The sequence below is a fragment of the Diadema setosum genome, chromosome 15 (genome assembly GCF_964275005.1).
Source record: "Diadema setosum chromosome 15, eeDiaSeto1, whole genome shotgun sequence".
Taxonomy (NCBI): Eukaryota; Metazoa; Echinodermata; class Echinoidea; order Diadematoida; family Diadematidae; genus Diadema; species Diadema setosum.
In genome coordinates this window covers 4,646,796-4,674,252 of record NC_092699.1, presented here as the reverse complement: position 1 = coordinate 4,674,252, position 27,457 = coordinate 4,646,796, and the positions used below count along the sequence as shown (strand labels likewise).

General features: G+C 36.4%; 1 protein-coding gene across 1 annotated transcript; it reads left to right on the top strand.

Annotated features, from left to right (window-relative positions):
- The first annotated feature begins 862 nt into the window (after positions 1-862).
- LOC140239189 (uncharacterized) lies at positions 863-26,131 on the top strand. Its single transcript, XM_072319070.1, has 9 exons — positions 863-919; positions 1,135-1,346; positions 2,000-2,280; positions 13,408-14,990; positions 15,433-15,612; positions 21,092-21,259; positions 22,227-22,394; positions 24,739-24,906; positions 25,904-26,131. Exons 1-9 carry the CDS (start codon positions 863-865, stop codon positions 26,129-26,131), a joined length of 3,045 nt encoding a protein of 1,014 aa, XP_072175171.1.
- The last annotated feature ends 1,326 nt before the right edge of the window (positions 26,132-27,457 follow it).

The window sequence follows — 27,457 nt, the reverse complement described above, 5'->3', positions numbered from 1 at the left end:
CTCATTGACTGATGATCTTAAATAGACGCAGTTCTTCCTTACAGTATTTCAAATAATCCTATAAAATGTTCTCGCAACATATCACTCGAATTAGAAATATGCGATTTAGCTCCAAGTTCCTGAACATTGTTTATATTTTTTTCCTTTACTTCTTTTCGCTTCTCCGTTCTTTTGCAATTTGAGTACCCTCTTATTCTTGTCCCTTATACTCGTTTTTCTTTCTTGTCCTTTTGTATTTTCCACCTTGCGTTGTCCTTTTTTCGGTCAAATGACATTCAAAATACTTGAAATGTACATGTTATTTATTCTATAGATATTTGTGTATGTGTTGTGTTCCTTCAGTTAAAGAAATATATATAATTGTTCAAAGCAGTAATGATTACACGCCCTTGTCAAAGTCAAGAGATATGCTTATTGACAAACGGTCTCCTCCACCTGTATACCAATAAAGTTTTGTCGTCATGAAATATTTCCATTTACATTACATGATAATGTACTAAGAACTCCTGTTTATATGTCAATGATTTGTGAATGTTTGATGTTGTCATACTTATTTTTGTTGTATTGCATATTATAATGGATAAATAAAACTTACTGAAACTGAAACTGAAACACACCCATGCATACACACGTATGCACTCACATGTATACGTGAGCGCCGCACGGAAACAAAAAAAAAAGGCGCTGGGAATATTAGTTCCTGAATGCAACTGACCTTGTTGATTATTCTTCTTATTCGTTATTTTCTTTACACAAAAGATGCAGCTAGGCCTATATACAACTAAAAGTAGACTTCATAAACATGATAATAATCAAAGTATTCTAATTCCTTTTGGAATTCTGCCTCCTTTTGAATGACAACATGCAATCAAACGCAAGTCAGAATAACTCAGATCCGATATCAGCCAACCAGAATTCGGTACTTATTGTATCTTTTATGTTCTGGTTGATCTCAACTTTTATGCAATAGGGTCCAGGAGAAAGTTTCCAACCCCACAAGAATATGAAGGACACTGATCAATGACTGAAAACAGAGTGGTCATATGCCTCATTCATTCTAGGTCTTGGACTAAGAAGTCAGTCCGGTGAGGTGTTCTGACGATCAGTTCATCGATTAACCTGTCTTTTATGTAGCCACGCCCTTCTCCCAGTCTAGTCGCCTTACGACGTGGAATCGCCAGTATAGGACAAAATTATTACATCCCTGCACCACCCTCAATTTCGACTTCATGCATTTTGGGTGTCAATACTTCGCTGGAAATCATGGCTAAAAATTTTGAGAGGGAAGAACAGCCAGACAAGGCTGCAAAACGTGCCAAGTTTCAACACGAAGTTGATGAGGAGAGGTAAGCAATATTATAGTCAAAACAGAACATTTTAATCTCATAGAAATGTCTTCAAATCATGCGTATGACTTTTAATTTTGATGGCAGACAGGATAGCGGAAAAAGCCTGCATACTGGGTTTCTTAAAAAAAGTCCCAAGTGTATGTTTCTGACCTTTGCAAAATCATGTTTAGTTTTCATATTAAAAAAGAAGCTATGAAAAAACATTTCGCTGTGATTGCTTCACAAAAGGAAAACCAGTCGGAATGTTCACTCGATTGACATGGGTTTTCAATAGGCACATTTCGAATCATGATTAAAATGACTAATTGCAGACTTAACAAAGTATCTGGATTATGGCTGGTTATTATTCATAGAGATGCTCTCTTAGCCATTCGAACTTGGTTTTGCATCGTACAAACTGATCGACTACTTTGATTGCATGATAAGGTTTGCATCTGGGCTATAACTCATGTCATTTACTGCGACCCATGTATTGTTTTCACTTTGGGCTTCAACCCCTATAATACCGCAGGGGACTCAATCAGGGATAAAATAGGATTTACATCAGACTTGAACAAGCAGAACTGATCGAGGCACTTGATTATTCATGTAATTAATGTATATAATCATACAGAATTCAAAATGGGCCCATTCCTCTCAATTTATCACAGGATGTCAGACGATGTGGATACCCTTCTGAAAGGTATTGCATTAGATATCTCAAACAATGAAGACATCGAGAACCTTGGGAAACAATTGGGTTTCACTTTGGGAGAAATCCAGAACTTTATCAAAACCAACAATCGTTACCATGAAGTAACCAGTGATGGAACTGTCAGCATGCTTCGTAAGTGGAGCCAAAGGGTAAGCTCGTCGTCACTTCGATCAGACCTGAGAGAAGCTCTGATGAGAGCCAAACTTGTCCGGATTGCTGAGACACATCTACCCTCCGGTAGGTCATCATACTGTAAAGTGTGCAGATGCATAGGGTAATTTTCCTATAGACAGAGTGATTCAGGAGACAAACATGACATTGATCATTAAAAGAGTAGTCCTAATTAAATAGATATACACCGTAATATTGTCACGATCTTTTCCTCTACCATTTTGTGTTAAATGCATACAGAGTGTGTTGTTATGTTCACTCTCATTTTTGTTTAATGTTTGTAATGTTTATGTTACGTAGTGTAGATGCTATTTACATGGTAAAATCAATCAATCAATCAATCAATCAATCAATCAATCAATCAATCAATCAATCAATCAATCAATAAAATGATAATAATAGCTCATGGCAAAACAAATCGTGTGTTTAACTTTAGTCATATAGGCATTTTATCCGGCATTGTGTCATCATTCTGTTTGGAAAGTAAGGTTGAATTCCAACAGCTGTTTGTGCACTCTGTCATAACCCTTTGTTTCCTTTACTTTAATTACCAGTCCCCTATCCCCTCTTCAGCTCACCATTAAAAAATAAGCACACTTGATGACAAATAAAAACAAAAGCTAAAGGTCTTGAATCATTCATATGCATCACAGCTCACTGTTTTAACAATGTCATAACAGCAATTATTAATAGAACGGGGGGAGGGGGTGTTTCATAAAGCTGTTCGTAAATGCCCAAGTTGTTCGTAAAAGCACCAAGTTGCTTGTAAGTGCACCCAGTTGTTAAGTCCTTCATAGATTCGTTCGTAAAATTACGATCATCTGAGGCTGTTTCATAAAGATCTGAGTTGTTTGTAAGTTCAAGAAGGTGCTTGTACCTTTACGACAGATATGGTTCAGGTTGCTCTTAAAAATCAAATGTGTTTGTAAGCCGTTCGTAAGTGTTTCAGAGCAACAAAACACCTGCAAGCAGATTAGGGAAAGAAGGGTATTTCTGTGCAGGCAGAACCCTAGTAGAGGGTTCTTTACCCTTTACTGGCGCCACACGAGCAGGATAGTGTATTTTGGCCAACCTGTTGGCACATGCTCTACGATTATACAGGACAATAAAAAAAAAGACCTCTATCCAATCTCTTACAAGTGTGCATTTATTGCAGTAATATAATTTGCCTTGCAGTGTACTTTATATAACATACATCTATATTAGGATTAATAATATCATCTCAGTTTTCCTGTGTTGAGTTGTGCCAGATTTCTGATTGGCTGTTTCTATGGGAAGTAGCCATTCCAGCACGATTTGCTATCTTAACATCTTTCTTATATGAAATGTGGCCCTGAAAGTTAAGATCTCTCTGAGACGCTTATATGCCAATTCCACTATGATCATAATGGACGCCATGTTATTGTAATGAATTGCCTTTTTATGAAGGGCAATCACCATTATAGTAATTAAAATTGTAACAAGACTGTCCTGCAGTCATTATGGATGATCTTAGTGCAATTAGCTAAATAGTAAATTGATTCACAAGTATGCATGCATGTGACACGTTTGAAGTCGATGTCTTGAACAGTATAAGATATCTTTAAGAAATATATTTTCAGATCAATGACCCATGTTCTTTGACCTTCGACTTACCCAAGCTTTATTCTGTTTATGCGCATGTGCTCATCAGAATAATTCATCAATGCAAGAACTAAGGCAATGCAGAAATTATTGAGGGAGCAAGGAGATAACGGATGGACAGACGGATGATGCGCGCAATACCATAATAATTATGTTGCAATCAATCACGCGAACATAATTTCAGCGACTTAAGTATCACAAGGCTTAGTGAAAGTATAGTAAAGCAAATTAAAGTTGCTCTCAATGAGTGAAAGCAGTAAATCACACTCTGTATTTAGAAGGTCAGCGGCTGAAAATGAGCCTCACAAACACCAATGTTGGGGTAGACAAATGTAGAGGTGAGGAAACTCATCACCATGGCACCATGTCTTCTATTTGGCCTATGCGATTAGAAACTTCTGAGGTATCTCATTCCCATCTGTTGTCACCCCTTCCTTCATGTTTTACCCCCATCAAACAAACAAACAAACAAACAAACAACAACAACACCAAAAGCAAATAAAAAAAACCCACTACTGGAACATCTTAGCTTCAATGCAAACTACAAGCAACATATTCGTTAAATGAAATAGATGTTGCTTTCTCTAATAGCAGAGACCCTCAGATCTCGCCTCTTCATGTCCTGCCCTTTTTTTTCATCTGTTTTTCTCTCCATTCATGCTCTCCCTTTCCCATGGCTGCTCAGGCTGGTAGCAGGCTCCTCCCAAGCTTTCTGTTACCTCTCCTCAACCTGTCAATTAAAGCTTAGTCTAGAATTACTTGAATAAAATAACAGGCTGCCCGGTGACAAGCAGCATTCTGCTGAAGGAGGCAAGTATTGGTGCATAAAATAATGCTAAGAATTCACCACTTTATGTGCCTTACAGGATCAATAACAAGAACAGTATTATATTCTGGCTTCATGGCAATAACCTCAGAGGCTACATAACATAGATATAAGCAAAGATCAGGGGAGGAATGACTTGTAACAGGGACAATGACGATAGGTTGGGTTACCTTAGGTTAGTGTACAATTTATTCCCCCGGATCAACCTTCATAATCCTTCTGCCCTATTTCAATTCCTCATTTAGCAAACTTGTATGAATGCATATATTTTATGATCTCTTGCCATCAAACATTTTGAAGGAAATTTTTGCAATTGTTCAAAACTGCAACTTGTAAGGGCTTTATTTATAATTTAACTAAAAACTGCAATTGCCTGCATTAACTTTAATAACAAGAAAGGATATTCTTGCAGCAATGTATTAGGGGAAAAAATAATGGTAACGTGTCACCATGAAGAATGCTTCTTATATACTATATACAATGAATATTTGAGTCATCTGCAGTAACTTCTGTAATTTGATTTGATTTGATTTGATTTGATTTTATTGGTTCCTGCATTATATCATTGTTCATGCAGAAACAAAAACATATATTATATACATTGATTACAGGGTGGCACAAAAAGAACGGATTACCTAAGATCTTTAATTACACCAATATTGTTGCACATGTGTCATTATTGTGCATACTATTGGAAAGGCCTTTTTTTCCTATGGAATGACGCCAAGTTATTTAATTTTGGTTAATGCGTTATGATTTAAGGACTATTTTGTGAACGATTGCAATTTTCAAAATGTGATCATTTTGCTCTCTCAGAGATACCGAAATCAGAGATAATTCGGCTTACCATAGAACCAGTAGCGTTCACAATGTGTAGAATGTGGACAACGGCTCTTTACTGTGAATGGAAGAGAGAGTGGGCGGGGCGGAGGGTGTGAATTTCATTGTCCGTTATCATTGTGAATGAGACGACATGTTGGGCTCAATGAAAATATGCTAAATTTATCTGGAAAGTAGCGAGGTTAATTTAAAGGCATGATTGGTAGTGGCGTGAGTTCATGAGTGGTTTAGGAATAAAGGCCGTACTTTTAATTGTAAGTATGCATTGATAAATACAGTGAGAATCTGTATCTATGAGTGGATTAGTAAAACTTGAATCATACCAGGCAAGTTCTACAAAATGCACACTAGGTGGTTCTGTGAACAGGGGTGCAAGTACACGGAGGCCGGAGGGCAAGTTTTTTTCATCACCTTTTTTTTTTTTTTTAACCAGCAAACCCCACCCTCCCCCCCCCCCCACCACCACCACCCCGGTGGTTCATGATCTTCATTATGCTTGATTTTCCTTATAGTTTTCGTCCATCTGAACATAATCATAAAGGTCAGAGAGCTGAGACTGAGAATTTTTAAAATCGGTCAGCCACATTGTTAAATCATGTCTTCAAATTTCTTGCGACTGCCCGGAGATACCGTAATTTCGCAATAGACGTCTCAGAGTCGTAGACTATAGCGGTGACATTTCTGCAACTGCTCTGCAGTCGCGATGTAACCGACCATGACCTGTAACCGTTCACCGGTACCTCGGTGAGAAAATACTTTGCCATTCTTACTATTTAGCGATGCAGGTGATCTAACGTTGTGTATTAGCGAAAGCAGACAGACCTCTCCTCTCTCCTTTCTTCTATCCCATGTCTATGCAAGTCATACCTCCCTCCTTTTTTCCTATAATACTAGTAATGTATTATGCACGAGGGCTGCATACAAATCAAGCAATGCTTAAGCTGTAGCCCTTCTGCGTTGTTCATTGCATTGCTGATATGTTCTGTTGTACATTGTAAAGGCAACGAAGAAACTGTATTGCTGTATAGTATTCTAAAGTTGATGAAGAAACTTACTTTGTTAGGAATTAATGTTTATGTATATATGTATATGTATATATACAATTATATATATATATATATATATATATATATATATATATATATATATATATATGTGTGTGTGTGTGTGTGTGTACATATATACATATACAGGGTAGCCCAAAAAGAACGGAACACCAAAGATCTTTAATTACTGCAATATTGTTGCAAATATTTCATTATTTTATATACTATTGGAAAGTCCGTTCTCTTTCTAATAAAATGACACCAAGTGCTTTAATTTCAGTTAATGCGTTATGATTTTAGGACCATTTTAGTGAACCCTTGCAATTTTCCAAATGTGATCATTTTGCACTCTCAGAGATACCGAAATCAGCGATAATTCGGCTTGCCATAGAACCAGTAGCGTTCACAATGTGTGGAATGTGGATAACAGCTCTTTAATGTGAATGGAAGAAAGAGTGGGCGGGGCGGACGGTGTGGTTGTCATTGTCCGTTATCATTGTGAATGAGACAACATGTTGGGCCCAATGAAATGCTAAATTTATCTGGAAAGTAGCGAGGTTTATTCAAAGGCATGATTGGCAGTGCTGACGTGAGTTCATGAGTGGTTTAGGAATAAAGCACGTACTTTTAATTAAGTATACATTGATAAGCACAGTGAGAACTAAGAATGTTGCTATGTCGGTTTATGAACGAATTAAGAGGTATCTCACCTGGCTTGAATACGCTATAAATTCAGAACGGCGATAATTCCACGAGGGAATTTCATGTACAATATATTTACAATGACATTATAAGATCACTGACATTCAGAGAGCAGCATTGTCTTTACAACTTTCTTAAAAGAATACATAGACTTTAAAGTTCGAATTTCAGAAGAAAGAGAGTTTCAAATATCGGGTCCAGTGTGTCTGATAGATTTCAGAGCCATCACCGTTTTCAGATTTTGTACATGAGATTTATCAGATTGCCTAATGGGATAAGAATGTATGTCCTTATTCAACTGAAATAATGAGGGAAAAAAAGAAGATGACAACTGACCGTTATACAAACGAAACATGAAATGTGAATTTGCACAAAAAAATAATAATGATAATGTAATTTACCTTTAGTGTTTTTAATTCTACAAACAGAGGATCTGAATGGTCCCGATAACCTGATTTGGTGTATCACGTATAGCTTTCTTTTGTAGAAGCAATATACATACTGTACTGTCAATGTGACTTTTTGCAGTTGCCCAAACAATGTCACAATAGGAGATGTTCTTTAGTATCAAGGAATTATAAAGCATAAATAAAATATTCTTCTATTAATTTCAATTTGAAAGAAAATACGAAGAGAGAAGGTAAGCTGTATTATAACTCCCAACATGAATGAATCAAACTGAGAGAATAAGATAAAAATAATGGCCCGTGGTATTTCAGCTTATCACTTGACACTTGCCTTCAGCTATATATTATAGTAACTTGTCAATTGTCTTGAGGATGACATTGTGGGTGTTTCAACTACCAAAATGTAGGAATCGATCGAAAGAAACCACACACGTCTTAGGGATGCCTTGTCTACCTGATTTATACCCTGCTAGACATATTTATATATTTCTCTCATCTCTCATTCATTCATTCTTTCATTCATTCATTTTTTTTTCATCTCCAAGAGAACTTGTAAATACATTCTTTATCACATAAAATATAAGCACATATATGTGTCAATAATTACAAAATATGAAGTATGATATTTAAGGAAAAACAAATGATAGGGTGGAAAAAAAACAAAACATTTTGAAGTTTAGAGAATGCAGGAGATGGGGAGGAATGCTGAAGAAGCAATGCTTGTAGGGTGCATTCCCCCCCCCCCCCAACACAGGAAAACAAAATATACATAAGATAGCATTGATATTTTACTTTAGTACTCGAAATTCAATCTACAAAAATGAATAAAACAAATTACGAATAACTAGAAATGTCGCTACGGCGACTGGTATGCCTCCGTCATAATGCATGGTTCTCCTAATAGGTCTATAGTACATGTGGACAATGTGTGATTACATTTTCACAAAATTGGCAAAATATTAAAATGACAAGTTTGTCACAAACGTGTTATATGCTCACCTTCCTTGACCTAGGTTTAATTGGAAGAATACATGTATTAGAGCATGTATTTGGAGATTTAAGAACTTTAACTTGACTTTGATCCATTCATAAGTTTATGCACTGAGTAATATTCAAGGTATGGAGAAAAAGTGCAATTTCTGTATTGAATAGTAAATTGTTGCCATTTTCATCTGGTCTTTGACCCTAAAATTCATATTAAGATAATCACTGTCAGGTAGAACATGCATAAATATGTAATAAGTTTCAAGATAACTTGAACCATTTCCTAGATAGCATTATGGAGGAAACAGTTCAGCACTTTCACTTGATCTTTGACCTTTTGACCTTTGAGGCAAAAAAAAAAAGAAGAAAAGAAACTTAACAGAGAATCTCTATTGTGTTATACATGCATACACCAAGTGTAAAAAAAAATACTCCTGCTGGCATTGCATAAATATGAGGGAAATAGTAAAATTTTGAAGTGTTGCCCTTGACCTTTGACCCCATGAACCCTAAATCTGCTAGATAATCACTGCCAGTCAGTATGTTCCATGAAGATACTTTATTTTACAGATATAAATCATGTAATACAGCTTTGAATAAATCAAAGTACATTAAATATCGGAATACTCTTACGTCCCTGTTACGTAAAGCAAAGAAAGATTATTTTTGTTCTTTGTTTGAACAGCACAAGTCAGATGCAAAATCTACCTGGCATGTAATAAACAGTGTTATTCATAAACGTGTAAATAAGGGTAATATTGATAATATCCTTTGTGAAGGGAAGAATTTAACAGATGATGTGGAAATTACGGAAGCATTCAACTCTTTTTTTGTTAATATTGGTCCGAATCTGGCACGCAATATTTCATCTGTACACAGACCCTTTCATTCTTACCTTTTAAATTCCAATCCACAGTCCTTATTTCTTCTCCCAGTACTTGAAACAGAGGTCGTAGATATTGTCAATTCTTTTAGCCCCAAGAAGAGTACAGGTCATGATGGGATTTCTAATCACCTCATGAAATGTATTGTAAACGAAATACTATCACCCTTAGTTCACATTTTGAATTTATCTTTATTGACTGGTATTGTGCCCATTAAAATGAAAATTGCTAAAGTTATCCCAATCTATAAGAAAGGCAGAGAGGATGAGTTAGGAAATTTTCGACCAATATCGCTTCTGTCATTCTTTTCTAAATTACTTGAGAAGGTGATTTATAATCGTTTAATCAAATTTGTAAACGATTGTGATATTTTAGCTGATAATCAATTCGGGTTCCGGAAAAAACATGCAACCACCCATGCTATATTACTACTGGTTGAGAAAATTGTAAGAGCTATAGACACAAGTCGCATACAGTCGGTCTGTTTCTGGACTACTCCAAGGCCTTTGACACAATAGATCACGAAATTCTTTTGTATAAACTAAATCATTACGGTATTCGTGGAAAGGCCTTGGAGTGGTTCAGAAGTTATCTTACCGGTCGATCTCAATTTGTTTCCGTAAATAATCATGAATCTGATATAAACTCGATTTGTTGTGATGTTCCACAGGGCTCCCTCTTAGGTCCTCTTTTATTCATTTTATACATCAATGACTTCCGTAACTCATCCTCTCTGCTGTCTTTTCTTCTGTTCGCAGATGATACAAGTCTATTTTATTCTCACTCAGATCCTTATGTTTTGCTCGATTCTCTGAATAATGAACTTAAGTTGGTGTTTGAGTGGATTCAGGCAAATAAATTGTCGCTTAACATGAATAAGACCAATTATATGGTTTTCAGTAACACAATAAAATCTCTTCCAGGTTTAGTTTTAATGAACGGTTTACAGTTAAATCAAATAGATTCAACAAAATTTTTAGGTATTTATATTGACAGTAACCTTTCATGGAAAGTACATATTGATTATTTATGTAAATTGTTGTGCAGGAATGTTGGAATTATTCACAAACTGAAATATCTCTTCCCAAAGCCAATATTGCATTCTCTTTATACAACTTTATTATTACCTTACTTGAATTACGGAATATTAGCCTGGGGGAATTGCTCAAAGACTAAAATTGATTCGTTACTTTTGGTTCAGAAAAAGGCCTTGCGGATTATAAATCGAGCACAATTTTTTGATCATACTGATGAATTGTTTGTTTCAAGTAAATTGTTAAAAATTTCTGATATGTATTTATATCATGTTGGAATTTTCACGTATAAGTTGAATACTGGTGACCTTCCTAGTATATTTTCCTCAATGTTTGTGAAAAACAGTGATATTCATACTTACCCTACAAGACACAGTGAATCCTATCATTTTTCCCCTGTTTGTACATTTTTAGCCCTTAAGACAATTACATCTACCGCCGGCCCTTCTTTCTGGAATGAGTTAGATTCGGTTCGGTTGCACTCAAGTTCTTTAAGCTCCTTTAAGAAAAATCTCAAAGCCAATTTTCTAAAATCCTATGTGTAATTATTTTGCCGTAATCGCTTAATTTTTTTTTTTGCATATACTTAAATGATGCCTCGCTCGGATGACCTCACCAGTTTGATTAACTTGCTACTTTTTTAAGCATTTATACCATAAGTTAATCATAAAACATTATATACTATACTTTGTACATCCCGTAAACATTGTAATATTCTCGATATTTTGAATTTTGCAGGTTACGTCACTTCTGACTTTGATATACTGTACTAAAACCCTATGTTATATTTTTGGAACCCACATCCTACAAGCTTTACTTTTTAGTGGGTTCCTCATATTACACGTTAATTATATGTCCTTATACATTTGTGCATTATTGGTTCAAACTGACCATTGTGTGACGAACATTTCTGCTTCAAATCAAATGGAATATAAAACTTGTACGAAATGTGGAATATGGAACGTGAATTAAAAAAAAAAAAGATACCTTGAACAATTTCCAGGGTACAGAGAAAAAAGTGAAATTCTAATATTTTACTTGACCTTTTGACCTTTGACCTTTGACCTCATGACCCCAAACTTTCACCAGAGAATCTTAATTAGGTATTACATGTATACACTAAGTTTCAAGAAAATATCTTCAGGCGATGCATAGATATGGAGGAAATAGTGAAATTGTATGTATTTGACCTTGACCTTTTGACCTTTTACCTTGGGCATGTGCACCCATAAGTTGACAGGCACAACTTCACCCCCTAATACACATACATGTCAAGTTTCATTAGGATACTTCTAAAAAAAATTGTAGTTACGCTTGCCACAAAATTCATTACGGACGGACGGACGGACGGACAACCCGAAAACATAATGCCTCCGGCACCACTTCGTGGCGGAGGCATAAAAACCTAACTATCCCTACACAGACACCCAGACAAATCCAAACACTACGTCGCTGTCATGCAGAAAACAGAACGGGAAAGAAAAGACAGAGAGATGAAGAAGAAGAAAAAGAAGAACAAGAAATAATATGGTTGGAGAATAGGAGAAAGAAAGAATTATGTCCATTGAGAAGACAAGAAGTGAAGAGTGAACGGAACCGCTAAGCTATACGCAAAATATGAAGGGAACAATGAGAGTGAATATTCCAGTAATTCTGAAATCATTGAAAAGTCAACAAAATTTGACCTTTTCAATTTAAATGTGAAAAATATATATGTTTAATGATAACGTTCAAAAGAATTTTGTTTTTAGAATTATCTTTAAAAAAAATCTTTAACTTAACTTTAAAACAATTCAAACTTGTGGCCGTTTATAAATTATTACTGAGGCCATTCCAAAATTTTGGTCCAAGAAAAGTAAATGTGGATTGAATGAATATCGTTCTGGTTAAAGGTAAATGAAATTCATTAGAATGACGAGTCGGATATCTGTGAAAGGAGTTGTTTCTCACAAACGTCCCAGTAAAAGTGGGAGGTAACAAATTATTACTAAATTTATACATGAAATGGCCAAGATGATACTCATATTAAAATATTAGAATATCATTTCCCAAAGATACAAAATTGCATTCTTGCTAGTACACTGTATTCATTGGCACTCATTTGGGAGTTACAGACTTGAAATTACATCAAAGTAGAAAAGTAATAGTATGAATTAGCTGGCAGACTTTTCAATCAGATTAAAGATTAAATGTGTAGCCAAACTATCAGATACTGACTCTTTGAATTCTAGTTTGCGGCAGCATAATATTGTGCGATGGTGTGTACATTGTAATTATGTATTCGTTTGTTTGATTTCTTTTTTTTCTTCATGAAAAGGGAATTAGCGTAATGTTGCTCCATTCGATTCGACCACAGCTCTGGAGATCAACTTATCCGGAACTGGCCAAAATGTTTGATTCCAGTCATCTTTTCTTCTTTTTTTTTTTGCATGTGTGGTTATAATTAAAATATGGTGAAACAGTGAATGATTTTGAATGACTCTATTAGACATTAAGATTACAGTCTTCTTGTGTCCATGCTGTACTATGTCAGTAAGAAGATGTTTGGAGGATTTCAAGGCTTTTTTATCAACCAAAGGAGGGTAATGGTACAACAAATGCCAAACGGATGTTAGAAATGGCAGCAATATCTTATAGTCAGTGATCCCCCCCCCCCACTTTGCACCGCGGCAGGGGGGTCTGTGGTTAACAATGTGACATCCATGCAGTCTAATCATTTTAGCTTTGTATTGGCCTAATATTGAGATGACAGAATCCATGATTTGGCGAACATAAAAGAATCCTTGTTGCATAGTATGCATTCCAGATTTAGTTGGTATTAATGATCTCAAATTTGCATTCTTTCAGATTCATCAGGTACATCAAGTTCAGTTCCAGCAAGTAAAGGCTCTACAAATGACAGAGTTCAACAAATCAAGGAGTTACGGGAACATTATGACAACATGTACAGCAGTGTGCGCACTTCCCCTCTTTATTCGAAATCATCAATGAAGCTGGAGGAAATATACACAAATTTAGTGATGTTGTCTAATGATAAGAGCGATGAAGGAATAGACATCAATTACGATAATTTCATTGAACACTTGGAGCAGATTGGCACTAAAAGAGGTATACGAAAACGTATTGCAATTAGTGGAGAAGCGGGTGTTGGCAAAACAACTTTCCTTACTAAACTTGCACTTGACTGGGCTTTGGGAAGATGTCTGCAGACCATTGATCTCCTTTTCCTAATTCATCTTAGGGAAATTGAGGAGAGTACATGCTTTAGTCATTCCATCATGAACAATTTGTCTGATGACCTGAACTGTGATTGGGTTGAATTAGACGAATACATTCGAACGAACCAGCAGAAAGTAATGATTCTCTATGACGGTCTTGATGAGTACAGTCAGGATATTAGTGTAAAAGCTTCAAGAGATGCCACCCCTGCAGTGATCAAGTGCGAGAAGTTCAAAAGTTCCAGAGTTATTGTTACCACTCGACCGTGGAAAGCTGATCGGATAAGATCCGATGAGAAATTGAAGAAGCAGTACACATTTGTTAAGATTGAGGGCTTCAAGCCAGGTGATGTTTCCTGCTACATTTCGAAATTCTTCCAAAACAACGAAGAGGCCAGGGAGAGTCTCACTAGATTGATGACAGAGAAGGACAGCCTTGTAGCACAGAATATGGCACCCTACCCCATTTACTGCAGCATGCTTTGTTTCATCTGGCAGAACGAAGGAAGCCGCAGTGTGATTCAGGAACTAAAGACATTTTCCAAACTCTTCGACCAATTGATACTCCTTCTTAAAGAGCACTATGCTGGTAAGGTGACTGTCCAGGAAGACCAACAAAAGAAATTGGAGCAAGGTAACGTCTGTTTACAGAATTTTGGCAAAGATGCTTTGTATAGTCTCCTTCGTAACGAACTTGTATTTAGAGGAAAAGACCTCATTGCAAGTGAAGATGATTTACAGACGGCATGTGATATTGGGGTCCTCACAAGAGAGAAGCGTTTTGTTTCAAGTTGGGAAAACAACAAGAGAAAAACAGAACTCGTGGTTGAATACCGAATTCCCCACAAGTTATTTCATGAGTATCTAGCGGGAATACATCTGGCATGGCTGTATGAGAACAACCTGGAGGAGTTCAACCAGCTGACAAAACAGCTGATTGATGACTACCAGTTGTATCGATACCTCCTCTACTTCACTGCAGCACAAGGACTAGATGTTGGAACGGCTGTCCTAGGTTTCTTATGTGAGATGTTGAATGTTGAGGATAAGGACGAACTGTTGTTTGTCATTAATGTCGCCTTTGAATGCAATTATCTGGATGCCGCCAAGCCTCTGATTCTTCATCTGAACACACTTTCATCATTGCGGATTAGAGGTTCTGACCATACAATTTCTGGATGGATGTATGTACTTCAGGCCTGTAGTTACTCTGTAAGCATTGTTCACCTTTCCTTCACATCACTACGTTTCTATATTACTGTTATGCCACATACACAGCAGCACGGTACATCATTATAGCTTTATTTTCACGAGAGTTATGATTATACGTTGATTCTTATAATTCTCATGACCTGTTTTAATTCTACAGTCAAAGTTCATTTGTTGTATTTTGTGTGCCTCACACACACATACACACACGCACAATGATTGGCCGGATCACAAAGAAAACGAGGATGTTTGTCGCATACCCAAGTTGTGACATTCAACTGACCATGCATTCAGAATTGATATCTCTGCAGGTTGTTAGCACAATTTTCACTGAAAAATACCAAATATTCGTCTTTCCATCATTTCTGTTTAGATTATTGCACATTTCAAGTGTAACACAAACGCAAAACTGAATGTCTTAATGTTCTACTTCTTCAATCATCAGGCATCGGGGCGTTCAGATAAATGTGATATAGCAGACAAGGACGATAGTCCTGCTTCTTCTGCTCGACTTGCTGGTCGAGGCATTTGCTCACTATCCAGTCTCATGTCAATGGGACTGGGCGACGTCCAGCTGCATGACGCGTTCTACACAGGAATGGCTTCTATGGCCTCACAATCAAAGGTTAGAATCTTCTGTTCAAAGAGTATTACTATTTTCTTTATTTTTCTTTGTCGATTTTGGCATCAGCTGTGATTGCTGTAAGAAGGTTCGAATGAATCTATTAAAGTGCTTGTATGATACATTATTATGTGTTTGTTTTTCTCTAATTTTAACAGCGTAGAAATAATTTGTAAGAATTGAGTTAACTTCCACTCAGGAGATGATGATACACAGTTATAAGATCAAAGATGATTGATGCATAAGTATACTTTAGAAGAATCATGTGCTGTGGAAACAGTGGAACCTTATGGACGCCTTATTAAATGAAAGAAAAAACATGTTTTAGAATCGTGCTTTCCAGCCTTAGAGGATCGTTTGTTACCCTGCATCACAAAACAAACAGAAAATCGCCAGACATGAAATTAAGAGCATATTCTGAAAGAGCAGCCTTTAAGCTTTAAAGGCTTGTATAACTCAAATCAAATGGACTCTTCTAATCTATCTAAATATTGCACAGAAACCGCACACTCAGGAAAAGTGTGAACTGAGAAAAGAGACTCTGAAGTACCGTGTCTTTTCAAGCGCTTATCTTCACCAAGCCGTGCTGGCTGTGCCATGAATGGGAGAAAAAACAGGATGAAAACCACCAGAGTAACAGCAACGAATGAATTATTAGATTAAACTGAAATTAAGCTTGCCTTATCAACACACTCCGTCCTTAATTAATGTCAACTTTCCAAGTAGTAGCATCATCCCGTCAAAAGTTATAGGAGTTGAAAGTGAAGAGTGTGTACAAGGTTTTTAAGAAATGAAAAGAATAATCTAAAGCCATATTTCATCACACTTTTTGCAAACAAAAGAAAATTAGATAATATGCTAAAAACACACTTTTCTGCCCGTTTATGATCTCAAATTTCATCATATTGTAGAAGAAGACTTGCTCTTTCAGAAATATGGAAAAGTCAAGATGTTTTCAGTCCTCACACAACTGTAACTTTTTGTTTGTTTTGTGATGCAAGGTCATTTTGCTCACAATCGGTAAAGCTTGTTTTGTCATGAAAAGAGGGGATATGTATTTACTCGTTCTTCCATGGTCTTAGACCATCTCAGGATTTGCCTCCTTGGTATTCCATGTGGTATGTAGTTTGCGTTCAAAAGAACTACAGTCACAAGGTTATGTTGTTTTACCCCAATTCCCTTCTCCCCCCCCCCCTGACTTAATGATTAATTCATTCCTTTAAACTATATTCATACAATTCGTCTGTGTTTATGCAAGGAAAAAAAAGATACTGAAAATTAAAATCATTCATATACTGACAAGACTGACGTGTACAACAGACAATAAAAAAACTCATCATACTTATATATCAAAGATGTAACTTTTTTTTACAGTACACTTGAGATCAAATTTTTAGGTGTTATGCATAATCATAGAAAATATTAGGCCTATGTTGAGAGAGATAGGAAAAGAAAAGTTACAGAATATCCTATGTTATTATATCACAAAACCATAAAACCAGATGATTTGGGCATGTGTAACCCTATCATCTTGTGAGCCCCATGAACGTTGTGAAATAATGCTATCTAATCCGTTTGAAAAGAAAAAAAAATGTTGCTGAATTTAGAGGGCATAAACGCGGTATTGTATTTGACTGTCTATGAATCTATTCGTGCTATATCCGGTCTGTAATCGTCGGCTATCCATCTTTTTCAGCAGAGAAACCTAAGTAGACAGGTTAAAGTTCATTTGTAGCACAATATACAGATCATACCAACCCCGGAGAGAAAAAAGCACTAAAAGTGTACTGGTCTTTGCCATATCCTCTATTCAGTTATCTGAGAATTTTCTTTTCGGATAAAAACAATACATTATTCTTCTCCCTACGCCTTTATTTTTTTATTTGCCGATTTTTTTTTTCTTTTTACTTCAGCTCATTTTTATTGAAGGAAATGTCCAACGCATGTCAATGCTAACTGCCAAAAAACAACAACAACAACAAAAGAGGACGAGGCAGTGTGTAAAAGTAATGGATGAAAATGTTGCAAAAATTCTGCAAAAATATAAAATGGTAGTTTTTAATGTTTGCACAACGATGGTATCAGTGACAACTGAATAATGAAAATGAGACACAAAATGATCTTTTTTTTTCATTTATACCTCTGCCCTGAAGTGTGTAGCCCTCATTCATGTGGAGCCTTGTATAATACAAACACGAAGATTTGTACAACGGGAGGGAAATGAACAAACGCCTCCCCGGGAAATGTACAAATTTTGGAAATGGCATCGACGGAAATTGTAAAAACATTCAGTTTTGACGGGAAATGTAGAAACTTTGCCGGGAAATTTACGAATCATTTATTTCAACGGTATTATGACGTATCGATGGTTTATTAAGTTAAATCAATGTGCATCAAAACTGCGCATGAATCTTTATACTTGTACCGTTTTCATATAACTTGGCAGATCGCATAGTCAGGGCGATTACGGTGGTTGTAATGGTCATATCATTATTGTATTCCTTCGTCATGTCATTAATGTATATATTGATGCAAAGCTCCAATCAATAAAACACAGTTAGTTAGTGAGGGAATTGAAGAAGTGAATTTATGTGGTCATATATTTCTGAAAGGGTCATATCATTAGTGTATTCCTTATATCGGTTATTTCCCCATCTCTCTGCCAAAAAACAAACAAACAAACTCCCTATCTATATTCGTAATTAAAGTGTTGACAAGTTCAAATCATTGTGAAAACTTATCTATTTACCGGTACTCAATCCTAATTTTGTTGATTTTGTTGTTGCTATTGTTATATCATATGCACATGATGCTGTTTCTTACCTCATTTTTTTTTTCCCGGATTAATGCGCTTATAAACGTCAGCATTACGCGCTATATAAGGAATCAACTTTAGATTCATCAATAATAAATGCTACATTCATAAACCGCTTAAAAAAACACATGCTTCTATATGCGCTGTACAATTCAGGTACAAAATTCAAGCAAACAAATGAATAACAAGTATTACAATAAGGGGTTACAAATATTTATCTTACAGGGGAAGGCTAGTAACCGATCAGTGGGAATCAGTGGGAATGCTGAGGGATGATTGTTCCAATCCTTGTGGGATTTATTTAAGAGTATATTATATATCTACTGTTGTGTGAAAATTATTTGCTTCAGAACGGTCTCATATTCAAGTAATGTGCAGATTAATGCCCCGTCACTGACCAGGGACGCTTACCTGGAAACATTAAACTGCACATTACTTGAATATGATACCATTCTGAAGCAAATAATTTTCACACAAGAATAGATATATAGTGTACTCTTAAATGAATCCCACAAGGATTGGAACAATCATCCTCCAGCATTCCCACTGATTCCCACTGATCAGTTACTAGCCATCCCCTTTAATGATGGAAAACGAAAAAAGAGGGTTTTCTTTCCATCCTTTCATCATCTCATTCACTTTAAGTGATTGTGTCCCATATCAACCTGTCATATACGTATAAAGTTGAAAACGATAAACATGAAATGCTTTGCTAAGACTATGTAACATGGAAAGAAACAAACTATTCTTTGAAGTCCAACTCGGCGAAAATATCATTTAGTATCTCAATCACTTTTTTTTTAAATTTCTTATATTTTGTTGCAGCAAAGCTTCAATCAATAACACAACTTTACGGACCTAACATCTCCCCTTCTGTATCAGAATCCTACCCCAAGAGTATCTGCACCATGCCAAACCTTCAGACGTTACACCTATACACAAAGTCAAAATAGCAGATTTTTTTTCTTGCCCTTGTTACATCAGCAGCAGGAGCGAAGGTATCTTCTTTGCATGGGAAACCTTCCTGCAATGAAAAAAAAAAGCAAACAAACAAACACGTGATTGAGATACTAAACGATGTTTTCGCCATGTTGGACTAAAAAGAATAGTTTGTTTCTTTCCATGTTGCATAGTTTTAGCATAGTATTTTATGTTTATAGTTTTCACCTTTCTACATTTATGACAGGTTATAGGACACGATCACGTAACGCAAATGAGATGATGAAGGGATGGAAAGAAAACCCGTTTTTTTCCGTTTTCCATCATGAAGATAAATATTCATAACCCTTTTTGTTTAGTATTGTATGTATTAGATCGATTGTTATACTTGCTATTCATTATTTTGTTTGTTTATATTTTTTATCTCCATTGTACAGCGCACATAAAAGCATGCGTTATGATAAGCTTTTGAATGTAGCATTTATTATTGATGACACTAAAGTTGATTCCTTAGCGCGTAATACTGATGGTTCTACACTGTAAAAACATCGGTGTTAGATTTAACACCACGGGTGTTAAATCTAACACCGATCAAACTTCAATAAAGGACCACACCCACAGGTGTTAAAAATGCACAGTGATGGTGTTGAAAAATGTTCACCTGACACTTCGTGGTGTTAATTTGACACTGTACCTGGTGTTATTTTGACACTGTACTGGTGTTAATTCAAAAATGACACCACATGGTGTTGATTTGATATTTCCTGGTGTTAATATCAATGGTTTAACACCCGTCCAGCTTCAATAAGGGACCACACCAGCTGGTGTTACTTTGGTGTAAATTTATTTTCACATTTTTTCAAAAATATAGTATTTTAATGTAAAATTCTTGATCGTCTTGTTTAAATTAAAAATGAACAAGAAGTGCAGTTACTAAGAAACTCTTCAAAAAACAGTTTAAAATTTGGAAATGACACCCGTAGGTGTTAATTTAACACCATAAATGAGCACCGAAAATTTAACACCAGCTCGGTGTTCACTATTTAACACCGGACTTTTTGCAGTGTAAGTACATTAATCCGGAAAAAAAAAATGAGGACAGATACAGCATTATGTGCATAATGATATAACAACAACAACAACAACAACAACAATAACAAAATTAAGATTGAGTAAACAGATAAGTTTTCAACAATGGTTTGAACTTGGTCAACACTTCCATTATGATACCAGGGATGCCAAGTTCAAAAATATTTTATGAGTGAGATTTTCATGACTCGGCATCTCGGCATGCTAATGTGTGCGCAAGCGAGGGTATGGAAGGGGTTCCCCCCCCCCTTCCCCCCCCCCCCCCCCCGTGGCCTCCCACAGTAGGGAGCTTTTTCAATTTTTAGCTCTTGATGGTGCAATCAGGTGCATACTTAAGTGACTATATTTTCACTTATTTTGAAAGACAAAAGGGAAATACCGGTATACCATCATTTGCAACTTTCACTTTACCGGTACTATAGGAACCGAAAAAGTCCCATCACCGTATGTAGCCGCTGCGGGTATAGGTGCGGGGCCACGTGATAACTGGAGACTGGAGGAAGAACGGAGAGAACGGGTTGAAGTGGATGAGCAGAAGGAAATCAAATCTTTAAGAAAGTATGAGCAAAATTATTATTATATATATATTTTCTAATGGTCATATCAATAATGTATTCCTTATATTATGTTGCTGCAAAGCTTCAATCAATAATACATTTGAAGGGACCTGACATCTCCCCTGCTGCATCAGAGGCTTACGCCAAGAGTATCTGCACCATGCCAAACCTTCAGAGGTTAGAGCTTTACGATGTCAAGATAGCAGACGATTTCTTTCTTGCCCTCTGTACATCAGCAGCAGGATCGAAGGTATATCTTTCTTCTTTGCTTCATTTGGTTTTCAATGCATGGTAAACCTTCCTGCAATAAAAAAACAACAACACAAAAACAAACAAACAAACAAACAAACAAACAAACAAACAGGTGATTGAGACACTAAACGATATTTTCGCCGTGTCGGACTGAAAAGAATAGTTTGTTTCTTTCCATGTTGCATAGTTTTAGCATAGTATTTTATGTTTATACTTTTTACCTTTCTACATTTATGACAGGTTGATATAGGACACGATCACGTAATGCAAATGAGATGATGAAGGGATGGAAAGAAAACCCGTTTTTTTCCGTTTTCCATCATGAAGATACATATTCATAACCCGTTTTGTTAATTATTGTATGTATTAGATTGATTGTTATACTTGTTATTCATTTGTTTGTTTATATTTTGAATCTCCATTGTACAGCACACATAAAAGCATGCGTTATGATAAGCTTTATGAATGTAGCATTTATTATTGATGACACTAAAGCTGATTCCTTAGCGCGTAATACTGATGTTTCTAAGTGCGTTAATCCGGAAAAAGAAATGCGGACAGATACAGCATTATGTGCACATGACATAACAGCAACAACAACAATAACAATGACATAATTAGGATTGAGTAAACAGATAAGTTATTAACAATGGTTTGAACTTGGTCAACACTTCCATTACGAATATAGATAGGGAGTTTATTGCAAAGAGATGGGGAAATACTGTAGTAACCGAAAAAGCCCTATCACCGTACATGTAGCCGCTGCGGGCATAGGTGCGGGGATCACGTGATAACTGGAGAGTGAAGAAAGAACGGAGAGAACTGGTTGAAGTGGATGAGCAGAATGAAATCAAATATTTAATAAATATGAGCAAGATTCATGTCTTGTAAACAATAAGCAGGACTTTAAAGCTGATAAGTTGATCATATCAATAATGCATTCCTTATATTATATTGCTGCAAAGCTTCAATCAATAGAACACTGGGAAGGACCTGACATCTCCCCTGCTGCATCAGAGGTTTACGCCAAGAGTATCTGCACCATGCCAAACCTTCAGAGGTTAAAGCTTCAAAATGTCAAGATAGCAGACGATTTCTTTCTTGGCCTCTGTACATCAGCAGCAGGAGCGAAGGTATATGTATCTTCTTTGCTTCATTTGGTTTCCAATTCATGGTAAACCTTCCTGCAATAAAAAAAAAAAAACAACAACACAAAAACAAACAAACAAGCAAACAGATGATTGAGATACTAAAATATGTTTTCGCCATGTTGGACTAAAAAGAATAGTCTGTTTCTTTCCATGTTACATAGTCTTAGCAAAGTATTTCATATTTACAGTTTTCACCTTTATACGTTTATGACAGGTTGATATGGGACACGATCACGTAATGCGAATGAAATGATAACGGAATGGAAAGAGAACCCGTTTTCCGTCTTCCATCATCAAGATGAATGTTCATAACCCCTTTTGTTAATTATTGTATGTATTAGATTGATTGTTATACTTGTTATTCATTTGTTTGTTTGTATCTTGCATATGAATTGTACAGCGCATAATTAAAGAAGCATGCGTTTTTGATGCGCTTTTTGAATGTAGCATTTATTATTGATGACACTAAAGTTGATTCCTTATTATAGCGCGTAATGCTGACGTTTCTAAGGGCTTTAATCCCGAAAGAAATGAGGTATAAAGTACCAGCATCATGTGCATACGATATAACAATAGCAACAACAAGACAAACAAAATTAGGATTGAATAAACAGACAACTTTTCAATAATGATTTGAACTTGGTCAACACTTTAATTACGAATATAGATAGTTTTTTCTTGCAAAGAGATGGGGAAATAACAAAAAAAAAAAAATCCATATCGCCGTAGCCGCTGCGGGTATAGGTGCGGGGGCCACGTGATAACTGGAGACTGGAGGAAGAACGGAGAGAACGGGTTGAAGTGGATGAGCAGAAGGAAATCAAATCTTTAAGAAAAATGGAGCAAGATTCATGTCTTGTAAAGAATAAGCAGGACTTTAAAGCTGATAAGTTGATATATGGGGAGCCAATGGGGGGATTGGAGAACTGCATGGAGTAATGTGGTCATATCTTGTTGTAAGGATCATATCATTAATGTATTCCTTATATTTTGTTGCTGCAAAGCTTCAATCAATAACACACCTTTGCGGACCTGGCATCTCCCCTGTTGTATCAGAGTCCTTTCCCAAGAGTATCTGCACCATGCCAAACCTTCAGACGTTACACCTATATACACTCTAAAAAAATTCCGAGTCAGAACTGACCCGGAACTGGGTCCGTTGGGGTCACACACCGTTCCGGGTCAAAAATGACTTGGAATTTGGTCATGAAGACCCCGAATGGGGTCACCCTGACCCAATTCATGACTCTGAATGGGTCATATCTGACCCCATTCCTTGTCATTTCTGACCCAGAACGGTGTATGACCCCAATGGACCCAGTTCCGGGTCAGTTCTGACTCGGATGTTTTAAGAGTGTACAAAGTCAAAATAGCAGATTTTTTTTTCTTGCCCTTGTTACATCAGGAGGAGGAGCGAAGGTATCGTCTTTGACCCATTTAGTTTCCAACGCATGTGAAACCTTCCTGCAATTAAAAAACCAAGCAAACAAACAAACACGTGATTGAGATACTAAACGATGTTTTCGCCATGTTGGACTAAAAAGAATAGTTTGTTTCTTTCCATGTTGCATAGTTTTAGCATATTATTTCATGTATAGTTTTCACCTTTCTACATTTATGACAGGTTGATATAGGACGCGATCACGTAATGCAAATGAGATGATGAAGGGATGGAAAGAAAACCCATTTTTCCCGTTTTTCATCATGAAGATAGATATTTATAACCCTTTTTGTTAATTATTGTATATATTAGATTTATTGTTATACTTGTTATTCATTTGTTTGTTTATATTTTGTATCTCCATTGTACAGCGCACATAAAAGCATGCGTTATGATAAGCTTTATGAATGTAGCATGTATTACTGATGACACTAAAGTTGATTCCTTAGCGCGTAATACTGATGTTTCTAAGTACATTAATCCGGGGAAAAAAATGAGGACAGATACAGGATTATGCATATGATATACCAGCAACATCAACAACAACAATAAAAAAATTAGGATTGAGTTAACAGATAAGTTTTGAACAATGGTTTGAATTTGGTCAACACTTCCATTACGAATATAGATAGGGAGTTTCTTGCACAGAGATGGGGAAATACTGTTTAGTTACCGAAAAAGCCCTATCACCGTACATGTAGCCGCTGCGGGTATAGGTGCGGGGATCACGTGATAACTGGAGAGTGAATGAAGAACGGAGAGAACGGATGAAGTGAATGAGCAGAAGGAAATCAAATCTTGAAGAAAATATGAGCTAGATTATTATATATATATTTTTTAATGGTCATATCACTAATGCATTCCTTATATTATTTTGCTGAAAAGCTTCAATCAATAGAACACTGGAATGGACCTGACATCTCCCCTGCTGCATCAGAGGCTTACGCCAAGAGTATCTGCACCATGCCAAACCTTCAGAGGTTAGAGCTTCAAAATGTCAAGATAGCAGACGATTTCTTTCTTGCCCTCTGTACGTCAGCAGCAGGAGCGGAGGTTTGTTCTTTCTTTGCTTGATTGCCAATGACTGGAAAATATTTCTGAAATATAAAACACACACAAAAAAAAACAAAAGAACAAACACAGGCATGACTGAGATGTAAAACGATGTTTTCGCCCTGTTGGATTATAAAGAATAATTTGTTTCTCTAAATGCATTACCATATTACATAGTCTTAGGAAAGTACTAGATAAATAGTTACTATAGATAAGTAATGACACTAAAGTTGATTCCTTGTATAGTGCGTAATACTGATGTTTTTAAGCGCAATAATCCGGGGGAAAAATGAGGTAAGGTACAGCATTATGTGCATATGATTTAACAACAGCAGCAACAACAACAACAACAAAATAAGAATTGACTAAACAGATACGTTTCCAACAATGATTTGAACTTGTGGACACTTCCATTGCGAATATAGATAGGGAGTTTATTGCAAAGAGATGGGGAAATACCAGAAAAAGCCCTATCACCGTAGACGGTGCGGGTATAGGTGCGGGGACCACGTGATAACTGGAGAGTGGAGGAAGAACGGAAAGAACGGGTTGATGTGGATGAGCAGAAATAAATCAATCTTTAAGAAAAGATGGGCAAGATTATTATATATCTTGTAAACAATAAGTAGGATTTTAAAGCTAATACGTTTATGTTTGGGGAGCCAGTGAGGGAATTGGAGAAGTGGATTTATGTGGTCATACACTCTAAAAAGACCCGAGTCAGAACTGACCCGGAACTGGGTCCGTTGGGGTCATACACCATTCCGGGTCAGAAATGACTTGGAATTTGGTCATGAAGACCCCGAATGGGGTCATCCTTACCCGATTCATGACTCTGAATGGGTAATATTTGACCACATTCCTTGTCATTTCTGACCCGGAACGGTGTATGACCCCAACGGACCCAGTTCCGGGTCAGTTCTGACTCGGATGTTTTAAGAGTGTATAATTTTGTAATGGTCATATCATTCATACATTCCTTCAATTTGCGGCAAAGCTTCAATCAATAAGACACTGTGCTGGACCTGACATTTCCCCTGCTGCATCAGAGGCTTACGCCAAGAGTATCTGCACCATGCCAAACCTTCAGACGTTAGACCTTTACGATGTCAAGATAGCAGACGATTTCTTTCTTGCCCTCTGTACATCGGCAGCAGGAGCGAAGGTATATGTATCTTCTTTGCTTCATTTGGTTTTCAATGGATGGGAAACCTTCCTGCAATAAAAAAAAAGCAACACAAAACAAACAAACAAACACGTGATTGAAATACTAAACGATATTTTCGCCATGTTGGACTGAAAAGAATAGTCTGTTTCTTTCCATGTTACATAGTCTTAGCAAAGATTACCATGTTTATCGTTTTCACCTTTCTACGTATATGACAGGTTAATATGGGACACAATCACGTAATGTGAATGAGATGATGAAGGGATATAAAGAAAACCCGCTTTGTCCGTCTTCCATCATTAAGATGAATATTTATAACCTTTTTTTTTGTTAATTATTATGTCTATTATATTAATTGTTTATCTGAATTGTACAGCGCATATAGAAGTATGTGTTTTTGATCCGCTTTATGAATGTATCATGTATTATAAATGACAATAAAGTTGATTCCTTACATGGTACGTAATACTGATGTTTCTAAGCGCATTGATCCGGGAAAAAAATGCGCTAAGGTACAGCATTATGCGCGTATGATATAACAACAGCAGCAACAACAACAACGAAATAAGGATTGAGTAAATAGATATGTTCTCAACAATTATTTGAACTTGTCAACACTGTTATTACGAATATATTTGTAGATATGGAGTTTATTGCAAAGAGATGGGGAAATACCTGAAAATCCCTATCGAACAACTAAATAAACACGTGATTGAGATACTAAACGATATTTCGCCGTGTTGGACTAAAAGAACAAATAGTCTGTTTCTTTCCATGTTACATAGTCTTAGCAAAGTATTTTATGTTTATAGTTTTCACCTTTATACGTTTATGACAGGTTGATATGGGACACCATTATGTAATGCGAATGAGATGATAAAGGGATGGAAAGAAAACCAGCAATGATTAATTTTGAACTAGTCAGCACTTTCATTACGAATAAAGATAGGGAGTTTATTGCAAAGAGATGGGGAAATATCATGTAAAAAGCCCTATCACCGTAGCCACTGCGGGTATAGGTGCGGGGGCCACGTGATAACTGGAAAGTGAAGGAAAAACGGAGAGAACGGGTTGAAGTGGATGAGCAGAAGGAAATCAAATCTTTGAGAAAAGATGGGCAAGATTATTACATATCTTGTAAACAATATGGAGGATTTTTAAAGCTGATACGTTTATGTATGGGGATTAAGTGGGGGGGGGGGATTGGAAAACTGGAGTAATGTGGTCATACCTTTTTGTAATGGTCATATAATTAATGTTTTCTTTATATGTTGCTGCTAAGCTCCAATCAATAGAACACAGGGAAGGACCTGATATCTCCCCTGCTGCATCAGAGGCCTACGCCAAGAGTATCTGCATCATGCCAAACCTTCAGAGGTTAGA

Excerpts from the sequence above, each read along its gene's own strand:
- LOC140239189 (XM_072319070.1), top strand. The coding sequence starts at position 863 with ATGCAATCAAACGCAAGTCAGAATAACTCAGATCCGATATCAGCCAAC. Across the intron at positions 920-1,134 it reads TATCAGCCAACCAGAATTCG|CCACGCCCTTCTCCCAGTCT; the intron begins GTACTTATTGTA and ends TCTTTTATGTAG. Across the intron at positions 2,281-13,407 it reads TGAGACACATCTACCCTCCG|ATTCATCAGGTACATCAAGT; the intron begins GTAGGTCATCAT and ends GCATTCTTTCAG.